This window comes from Hyalella azteca, unplaced genomic scaffold (assembly GCF_000764305.2).
Source record: "Hyalella azteca isolate HAZT.00-mixed unplaced genomic scaffold, Hazt_2.0.2 contig16279, whole genome shotgun sequence".
In the NCBI taxonomy this organism is placed as follows: Eukaryota; Metazoa; Arthropoda; class Malacostraca; order Amphipoda; family Hyalellidae; genus Hyalella; species Hyalella azteca.
Genome location: NW_025946104.1, coordinates 1 through 10,224, shown reverse-complemented (window position 1 = coordinate 10,224; position 10,224 = coordinate 1). Strand labels below are relative to the sequence as shown.

At 35.3% G+C, this 10,224-nt stretch overlaps 2 protein-coding genes across 2 annotated transcripts in view; one reads left to right on the top strand and one right to left on the bottom strand.

The window, feature by feature from the left end:
- The window catches only part of LOC108670751 (very low-density lipoprotein receptor-like), a 5,726-nt gene extending 3,410 nt beyond the window's left edge, over positions 1-2,316 (top strand). Inside the window, exons 4-6 of the mRNA XM_018158246.2 lie at positions 227-343; positions 1,147-1,269; positions 2,201-2,316. Of these exons, the coding sequence (XP_018013735.1) occupies positions 227-343; positions 1,147-1,269; positions 2,201-2,205 (245 nt within the window). The 3' untranslated portion in view covers positions 2,206-2,316. The remainder of the gene's footprint in view (positions 1-226; positions 344-1,146; positions 1,270-2,200) is intronic.
- A 3,533-nt stretch (positions 2,317-5,849) lies between these two features.
- Positions 5,850-9,942, bottom strand: LOC108670750 (low-density lipoprotein receptor class A domain-containing protein 3-like). The gene is made up of 4 exons (XM_018158245.2): positions 9,792-9,942; positions 8,343-8,459; positions 7,421-7,543; positions 5,850-6,500 (listed from the first exon to the last, which is right to left on the bottom strand). The coding sequence occupies exons 1-4, from the start codon at positions 9,940-9,942 to the stop codon at positions 6,496-6,498; spliced, it is 396 nt and encodes a 131-aa protein (XP_018013734.1). The 3' UTR covers positions 5,850-6,495.
- Between the last annotated feature and the right edge of the window lie 282 nt (positions 9,943-10,224).

Genomic DNA, 10,224 nt, shown 5'->3' with positions numbered 1-10,224 from the left:
CTGTGAATTAAGAATATAAAACGTATCAATTCGAGGTCTGTCTCTTATACACATCTAGATGTGTATAAGAGACAGATGTAGCGGTAGCGGTAGCGCCCGCTACATTTAGAGCATGTAGCGGTAGCGGTAGCGCCCGCTACATTTAGAGCATGTAGCGGTAGCGGTAGCGGCGCCACATTTCAAAGTAGCGCTGCCCAGCTCTGCGACGGTGCCATCCTTTACTCAGTCCAGTGCGGCGAAGACAGGTTCAAGTGCGCCAACCATCGCTGCATCAACGCGCGCTGCAGGTGTGATGGCGACGACGACTGCCACGATGGCAGCGATGAACTTGACTGCACCCTTCGTGAGTCTTGCTTTGCGGGTTTTTAGGATTTTTTCTCGTCCTCGTAAACTTCCTCCGTATATTAATTCCAAACCCTGAAATCAAGTGAATAATTTTGAAGAAAGCGTGTTTATTTCAATCGATGTTCTTAGGATATTGTAGTTTCAGATTGGACTGTAGATATTTTACATTTTCTTCAATCCTCACCCAAACTCATACTAGCCCTGATTACTTGTTCATCTCTTTTAGGTTCCGGAAATCTTCTACACCTTTTTAGACTTTGCACAAGCCACCCTCTAGTCTCCACCTATTTCTAAATACGATAGATGCCACCAGAACCATAATTTTTTTATTTACTTTTTACTTCTTAAAATTTCAAGTAAATTATGTGCATACACATTCTTTCTATCACTGCAATATTTATCATGGCCCGTTTCTGGCTAGAAAAATAATTATACTAAATATTACGGAAATTTTATTCAAGTTTTTTATTTTTCATTAACCAATGTTTGAATAATTCATTTCGAAATTCGGATTATGTACTTGTGGCATGTTTTGAAGCTTACTGCCTCGTTGTGAGGGTGCACGTTTGTACTCAAATTTTTCGATCGACAACTTTTAGTGCAAATTACTACTCAAATTATTTAAAAACTTTGTACACACTCACTTTTACTGTGAATTAAGAATATAAAACGTATCAATTCGAGGTTTCGATAGTTGTGAACTGAATTGTTTCGGAGTTTGATATGAAAATTGTCGTGAAATAATTCATCAAAAAATCAGTGCACGCGTACACGTATATATGAGTTCTGTGTTTACTTCAGCTGGCAGTGCCTGCATGATAACTCGGTTTGAGTGCAAGAATGGCAACTGTATCAAAGCTAGCTTCGTCTGCGACGGCGATAACGACTGTAACGATATGAGTGTCGAGGAAAACTGTCCTGAAAGTGAGTTTCAGTTCATGGCGATATGGCAACAAATTTCTTCTGGGTCAGTACTGAATCTCTTTACCGTGGAGGAACATGGGATTATTCACGTTAATTTCAGTACAAGTTCGCATTGTTTCTGTTTATGGTAGTATGGAGACTGTACGAGTACTTACAGAGCCAAGATTGTTCTGGAAAAACGGAACTAACAGATTTATAAATAATTTGTGAGAATAAGATAAGATAAGAAATAAGATATCACATCACTTTGCGAGAAAATTTTTTGAGCAAGTATAATTTAATATGATATTATTTTCTGGTATTGAATAAAAAATCTAGATCCCGATGCGTTTATATAAGAAACAAGCTATAGGCATTCTAATTCGTATCATGAAATGCTTGTAAATATAAGCTTGAAAAATTTTTCCTTTTCATGAGGAGAATCTTCTTTTGAGGTAACTAATAAACATTGAGTACAATGAGAACTACTTATGTATCTTAAAAAATTTCTCGGTGTAAGTTTTGATAGAAATTTTCAAACTCTTGAGTACTGTAGGCAAACAAATTAAATGGAAAATCTATTCGAGTAATAAAGGTCGACGTGCATTAAAAATCAACCCTTCGACAACGCATGTTTTAGGTGGGTTGACTGGTGTGGAATACCAACTAAATTTAGAGACGTTTCAGGTGACGATTCATTTCATCTGAATTAGAGCGGCTCTAAACTTCATTTGGGATGAAAGGAATCATGATTCGAGTCTAATTTCAAGGAAAAAAACGACATTACACTCGATTCACAATAAAACTCATGAAACTTTCTAACGATTTAAAGTCACTCAAATTACGAGTAGGGGAAATTCAAGTGCACATTGATGACTTCTTCTAAAGGTTAAGATATTTTCATGCTTTTAATTTATAATAATTTATGACTAACCCATATGCTTCCTTGCAGGTTGAGGCGTCTGGTCCAGGTTCTCCAGCTCTCATCCGGTGATACTGTTTTGCTGACGCACATTGGACAACGACCAACATGCAACACAAATAAACATACTCCTACATACCACTACACCTGCTTCTATACAGTGAAATTATTAAACTTTCATCACTGTATTGTTATCAGCTTCAAGTTACTTGATTATATTTTCACTTGAACTTTCCATCTACGAATTTAGAAGGTTTTTTAGTTAAAAATAAACTCATTTAGCTGCCGATGCAGCTAATGGTGGTCATTGATTCTGATTGCACCTCGAATCTCGAAAGGATCTCAGAGCAAAACCGATTAAATTCGGATCTTATGTTTCATTGGCAGTTACTGTAATGGGATAAATCATTGGAAGTATTCAGCATTGTCCGATAAATTATCAGCTGCATTCTTCCGTTTTTTCAATGAAATTTTAAGAGCCAAATATATTAGGGACTTGTGCAATATAGATCAGCTAACATTAGTATTGTGCAAAAGATGACTTCAAAACATTTTTTAGGAAAATGATTATTCATTTCATTGAATTTCTTTTTGGCATATATTAATACATCTTTATTTTTTATCAAGTAAGCACACACGTTCAATATGTTGCTTCCATACAGACAAATTCGCTTGTATTGTGTAATTTTTAACCTATCATCATTAATGCATATAAATAGCTGAAAAAGGGCCGGGCGAATCGTATGTAAAGAGCCTCTGGTTCATCAAGAGAAAACGTAGCAGCCAAAAGAAAAAGCACAATTAAACAGTCATATAAAGAAAGGAGATACCAAAAACTAAAACATATGCAAGGTATCGTATAAATTTCTGCAAAATTATTTTGTGGAGCAATATGTTTTATGAAACCAGAAGAATGGACGAGATACGCGGGAATACGACTACGAAGTCAGGGTCAGAAATGAGCTAAACTAGTTTTAGTTATATACAAGATAAATGCTAGAAGAATCTGTACATTTGTTTGTATCGGTATGAATGCGTAGCTGAGTATAGAACTTATATAATTTAAAAGCTTTAAGAACTTTCAGGTTATTAAAGCAAATAACTATGAAAATTTTGACATTCTCGGAGGAACATAAAATTACTTAACGAATGTAGTGGTTAGTAGGGAATTTTTCTAACATATTGTTGGGGAAAAAGTTTGAAATTCGACTGATATCACTAACAAGGCGAGACTTCTTCCTTTCTTCGCAGTTGAAATCAACACCATCAAATAAAGTTGAATAGATTATTTGTTCGCCCCAAATAAAGTTGTTCCTCCTGCTAAATATAATGTTTCACCGCTCTAAACTAAAATTTCACTGTGAAGAAATTCATGGCTAGTGAACGTAAACTTTCTAGAGTAGGATGGCCTAAATAGCAATTAAGCAAGTTCAGTCATTGTATCACTGATGAATTAGGTAAACGGACAAATTCCAAAAATTGATGATGAAATAAGGTTGAAATAATCATTTTTTTCTGGAAAAATGAATGTTTTACCGCAACAAACCTAATGGTGGAGATTCCCTGTTTGAACTCGTAGATTGATCTGTAGAAATTATGTAGACATCTTCAAAATACTTCAAATTTTTCGTTTTATATTATTTGTTGTTCAAGTTTTTATCACGACTGAATTATCTTCATAACATTCATCGCTTCAGTTGTGCATGGGCCAGTAGTAATGGGCACTTCTCAAATACTTTAAGAAACCAGGTTAGTTGAATGTTCGCATTTTTGCCCAAAAATCAAATTAGTTTGTCGCCCGAATTCATATTCTCTAATGATTTCAATGTATATATTAAATTGGAAAAATACGAGAAAAATAAAAGGTGCCCAATTGCGTTGGTGGCAAGACAAAACTGTAGAAAAGAAAGCTTTGCTACATACATGAGACATTAGTCATTTCTTCAATAATGCTCTATATTATTAATTTATTAGACATTACAAGGTTTTTAGTTACTAGCACGACCTTAAGCCGACGACTCACATGCCACCTACAACCTGGAGGACCTAAGAACCACATGCGGGAGATTCACAATGAGACCATCATCCGAGCGACATTGGAGGCCTGCACCAGCATAGTTATGCGGTGCACTGACCCTTCGAGACTGGTGTTAGCTGAGGCTCTCATTATCAAGAGCGAGTCTCCAGTTATAAACCTCCAAACTACAGGATTCGTCCGGACGCTGAAATTTTCAGAGTAATTTTTAAGTTAATATTTTAAATTGTATCCACTATACCATTGATACGTACTACTGTCATTTCCAAAGTTCAATTTCATGTGTTGTAAAACCTTCACCAGCATGATAATGAAAATTGTATTTTCGAAATGTAACAATCCATTAAAATGTCATTTGGTAACCTGCATTTTGATCTCCCGGCGCCAGCAAGAAATTTTGTTCGACTCATTGAAAAAACGAATAAGAAGATTAGTAATAAAAAGCATGCTCCGGTCTTCAATCAACTTGCATTTTCCACTGCCTTCACTTTTATGATAAAAACGATCGGTTCTACACATATCCATGACAAAAGCGGTCGATCCTTTGCACTTCTACCCACGTAACGCCAAAGTTTCTTCTGTACGTTCGTTATACGTATTCCTACTGCGAGGTTATTTTGTCAACTGCAATATGTTGTACGCTATGGGAGGCAATTATGTCATCTCATTTTTTCATTCCTCATTCGCAATTATCTCAATTCTTAATAGGATTTGTTATTAGTCTGCAAAGCTTTTTGGTGTAATGAAAATATCCACAAATGAACATTTAAAAGCAGTCCAAAAATGATTGTCCCCCACTATTTGTCAGAATCAGAAACCAAGAATGATATTTTTTATCTGTTAAGCTGATATACAGGGTGTCCCAAAAAAACGATACTCAACTTTGAATAGCTGTAACTCGAAAAGTAATAGAGTTAAAAAAATTTGGAATGTCAGGATTTGTTTCCTATGTTTTTCTCCATCTCTCCGCCAAAACTCAGACAGATCGATGTAGCCATAAGCGTTTGACAGAACTTTCAGTGACATGTGCTAAAATCGTGCTTGCGCAAAGTTTTAGCAAGATCATTTTGCATAATCATTACGTTGTCTTGACATGTTTTCTTTTCGCTATTTCATTTTTTGTATCTTTGGTGAGACACAATCATGGCAATCTTTGGTGAGACACAATCATGACAATCTTTGGTGAGAGGCAATCATGACAATCTTTGGTGAGAGACAATCATGACAATCTTTGGTGAGACTGATTGTCATGATTGTCTCTGACCAAAGATTGTCATGCTTGCCTCTCAACAAAGATTGCCATGTTTCTGTCTCACCAAAGATACAAAAAACAGCGAAAAGAAAACATGTCAAGACAATGTAATGATTTCTGCAAAATGATCTTACTAAAACTTTGCGCAAGCACGATTATAGCACATGTCACTGAAAGTTCTATCAAACGCTTATGGCTACACCGATCTGTCTGATTTTTGGTGGAGAGATGGAGAAAAGCATAGGGAACAAATCCTAATCTTTCAAAATTTTTTAACTCTATTACTTTTCGAGTTACAGTCATTCAAAGTTGAGTATCGTTTTATCGTTTTTTTTTTGGACACCCTGTATAGGTAGTATTCAGTACGAAGATAGGTTAAAAATCTCACAAACAAAGCGAATTCGTCTGTATGGAAGCAAAATATCGAAAGTGTGTGCTTACTTGCTAAAAAATGAAGATGTATTAATATATACCAGACAGAAATTCAATTGAATGAATAATTATTTGCATACAAAAATTTTTCTGTTGTCTTCTGCAGATTACGAGTGTTAGCTAATACTTACTATACGAGTACCTAATTTATTTAGATCTTGAAATTTCACTGAAAAAATGTAAGAATGCAGCTAATAATTTAACGGACAAAGCTGAATACATGCAATGATTTGATACATTACAGTAACTGCCGATGAAACAGTAGATCTGAATTCAATCAGCTTTGCTCTGAGATCCTTTCAAGATTCGAGGACCAATCAGAATCAATGACAGCCATTAGCTGCACCGGCAGCTAAAATGAGCTTATTTTGAACTCAAAAACCTTCCAACTTCTTGATGATGGTTGGAAAGTTTAGGTGAAATTATAAACAAGTAACTTGAAGCTGATAACAATAAAGTGATGAAAGTTTTATGATATCACTATATGGAAGCATGTGTAGTGGTATGTAGGAGTATGTTTATTTGTATTGCATGTTGGTCGTTGTCAAATGTGCGTCAGCCAAACAGTATCACCGGATGAGAGCTGGAGAACCTGGACCGGACGCCTCAACCTGCAAGGAAGCATGTGGATTAGTCAAAGTTTATTATAAATTGATAGCATGAAAATATCTTAACCTTTAGAAGAAGTCATCAATGCGCACTTAAATTTCCCCAACTCGTAATTTGAGTGAGTTTGAATCGTTAGAGAGTTTGAAAGAGTTTAAGTGTGAATTGAGTTTAACGTAATTTTTTCTTGAAATTAGACTCGAATCATGATTCCTTTCATCCCAAATAAAGTTTAGAGCCGCTCTGATTCAAATGAAATGAATCATCAGCTGAAACGTCTCCAAATTTAGTTGGTATTCCGCACCAGTCAACCCACCTAAAACATGCGTTGTCGAAGATTTGATTTTTAATGCACGTTGGCCTTTATTATTTGAATTTATTTTCAATTTAATTTGTATGTTGACAGTACTTTAGCGCTTGAAAATTTCTATCAAAACTTACACAGATACATTAGTTAAGATACATAAGTAGTTCAAATTGTACTCAATGTTTATTATTTACCTCAAAGGAAGATTCTCTTCCAGTAAAAGAAAAAATACAAGGCTTACATTTACAAGCATTTTATGATCCAAATTAGAATGCGTATAGCTTGCTTCTAACATAAATGCCTCGGGATCTAGATTTTTATCCAATACCAGAAAATACTGTCATAATAAATTATACTTGCTCAAAATTGTTTTTCGCAATATGATGCGATGTCTTACGAGTTTTTTCACATAATATTCGTAAATATCAGTAAATTCCATTTTTCCAGAACAATCTTAGCACTATACGTACTCGTACTCTCCATGCCACCATAAACAGAAACAATGCAAACTTTTAAAGAAATTAATGCAAATAATTCTATATGTTCCGCCAATTGTGAAGAGAGTCAGTATTGACCCTGAAGAAATTTGCTCTAATATCGTAATGCACTGTTACTCACTTTCGGGACAGTTTTCCTCGTCACTCATATCGTTGCAGTCGTTATCGCCGTCACAGACGAAGCTAGCTTTGATACAGTTGCCATTCTTGCACTCAAACTGAGTTATCATGCAAGCACTGCCAGCTGAAGGAAATACAGAAGTCATGTCTCTCTAAACCCGTGTACTGCCTTTACGATGAATTATTTCACTACAATTTTCATATCAAATTCCAAAACAATTCAGTTTACATATATCGAAACCTCGAATTAATGCATTTTCTATTCTAAATTTACTGTAAAAGTGAATGTGTACATAGTTTTTAAATAATTTGAGTAGTAATTTGCATTAAAATTTGTCGATCAGAAAATTTTAGTACCAACTTTCACTCTCACAGCGAGGCAGTAAGCTACAAAACTACCCCACCTGTATAAAATCAGAATCTCGAGATAACCTTTTCGCACATTGCTAAATGAAAAAAAAATGTATGAAATCTCCATTATATTTTTTGTACAATTTTTCCCAACAAGAAACGGGCCATAAAAGATATTGCAGTGATATAAAAAATTAGTTGTATGTACATAATGTCCTTGAAATTTAAAAAAAAACGAAAAGTAAATAATGAAATTTTGATTCTGGTGGCCTCTGTCCTCCTTAAAAATATGTGGCAGCTAGAGGATGGCTGGTAAAAGGTCTAAAGAGGTGTAGAAAACTTTTAGAGCTTAAAAGAGATGAGGAAGCAATCAGGGCTAGTATGAGTAAGGATGAGGATTGAAGTAATGTAAAGTATCTAAAAAAGTATCATCTACAGTTCAATACGAAAATACACTACCCTAAGCACATCGATTAAATTAAACATGTTTTCTTAAAAAAATTTCAATTGATTTTGGGGCTATACGGGAAAAGTTTACGGGGACGAGATAAAACCCGTAATGCATGACTCACGAAGGTTGCAGTCAAGTTCATCGCTGCCATCACGACAGTCGTCGTCGCCGTCGCACCTGTAGCGCGCGTTGATGCAGCGATAGTTGGCGCACTTGAACTTGAATCCGCCGCACGGGACTGAGTCAGGGATAGCACGGCATCATAAATTCATCTTTAAGGGGATCCATACTGCACTTAATAACTTTAGGAATCAAATTAGAAAAGTTTTTAAAGTAAATTCTAGGATGATTAACAGTGCGTGACTTATAAAAATAACTATTCAGTTGATGTAATTAAAAGTTTTAATCTACCTTTAGAGTCGTGTATAAATTTTCATAACAATCCATGTTATTGTCGGTTTTTATATGTTCTAAAATTATATTAAAAAATATTTCCTTCACGAGATATACTCGCAAAAAAATCGTTTGAATTCTCGATGCGAACTTTCAATAATAATACTACGTCAATATTTTTTAATAATTTTTTTATTTTAAATAAGCATATATCTGTCATTTTCATTTGCCATAACCAGCAAATCATGGTACTTTAAATATAGAATTTTTCAGTTATTTTTTTTTCATTGAAACTAAATATAATGCACCATGTGATAAAATTGGAAAGAAATAATCCCTTGTTTCAATATCATCAACAAATCCGTCTCTTGCTTGCCCCACAGAAATGAGCAACATATCTTGCGCCACTTTCTGTACCCGTGTACTGCCTTTTCGATGAATTATTTCACAAGTTTCACATTGAATTCTAGAGCAATTCTTCTTGCAAATATCAAAACCTTGAATTGATTAATTCCTAGACCTAATTTACAGTAAAAATGAGTGTGTTTGAGGTTTTAAAAATATTTGAGTGGTAATTTGCACAAAAAGCTGTCGTTCGGAAAATTTTAGTGCAAACTTTCTTTCTCACTCACAAACAACGAGGCAGTAAGCCACAAAATATGCCACAAGGATAAAATCAGAATCTCGAGATGACTCATTCAAACATTGTGAGATGAAAAATGAAAAAGTTAAATAAAATCTCCATAATATTTAGTATACTTTTTTTCTAACAAGAAACGGGTCATGGTGCATATTGGAGTGATAGAAAAAATTAGTTGTATCTAGATCTTTTCATTAAAATTTTGCGGACTGCAAAAGAAAATAATAAATTTTTGGTTCTGGTGGCGTAGGTCCTACTTAAAAATAGGTGGCAGCCAGAGGGTGGCTAGTGAAAGGTCTAAAGGGTCTAGAAGATGTTCAAAGTCTAAAAGAGATGAGGAAGCCATCATAGCTTGTATGAGTATGGGTGAGGATTGAAGTAATGTAAAGTATCTACCTTCAATCGAAACTACACTACCCTAAGCACATAGGTTATGTTAAACGCTTTCTTCAAATTCTTTACTTGATTCTGGGGTTTGAAATTAATATAGGGGAAAAATTTACGGGGATGAGATGAAATCCGTAATGCATGACTCACAAAGGTTACACTCAAGTTCATCGCTGCCATCACGGCAGTCGTCGTCGCCGTCGCACCTGTAGCCCGCGTTGATGCAGCGATGGTTGGCGCACTTGAACTTGCCTTCGCTGCACGGGACTGAGTTAGGGATAGCACGGCATAATAAATTCATCGTTCAAAGGTTCGACACTGCATTTTATGATTTCAGGAATTTAATTAATAAAATTGTTTAGTGTAAATTGTAAAGGTGATTTATCATGACAAAGAAATAACTACTAAGTTATAGTAATGCAAGTTCTAGAATACAAGTGTCGGCGTTGAAGAAATAGGCCCATGGCCTGTTGCCGATTCTTGAACTTTTCGTGACTTGATTCACAAGGGATCCGGCATTTGGAACCCGATCTTTCCATAGCTGACGATTGATTGAGATAGCTGCTGGACTTATTGCCTGGTC

What these genes read in the sequence shown, in the direction of transcription:
- LOC108670750 (XM_018158245.2), bottom strand. Translation starts at nt 9,942, where the DNA reads ATGAATTTATTATGCCGTGCTATCCCTAACTCAGTCCCGTGCAGCGAA. An exon ending in TGAACTTGAGTGTAACCTTT is followed by an intron (nt 8,460 to 9,791) that starts GTGAGTCATGCA and finishes TCCCTGACTCAG; the next exon opens with TCCCGTGCGGCGGATTCAAG. An exon ending in TGAACTTGACTGCAACCTTC is followed by an intron (nt 7,544 to 8,342) that starts GTGAGTCATGCA and finishes TATTTCCTTCAG; the next exon opens with CTGGCAGTGCTTGCATGATA.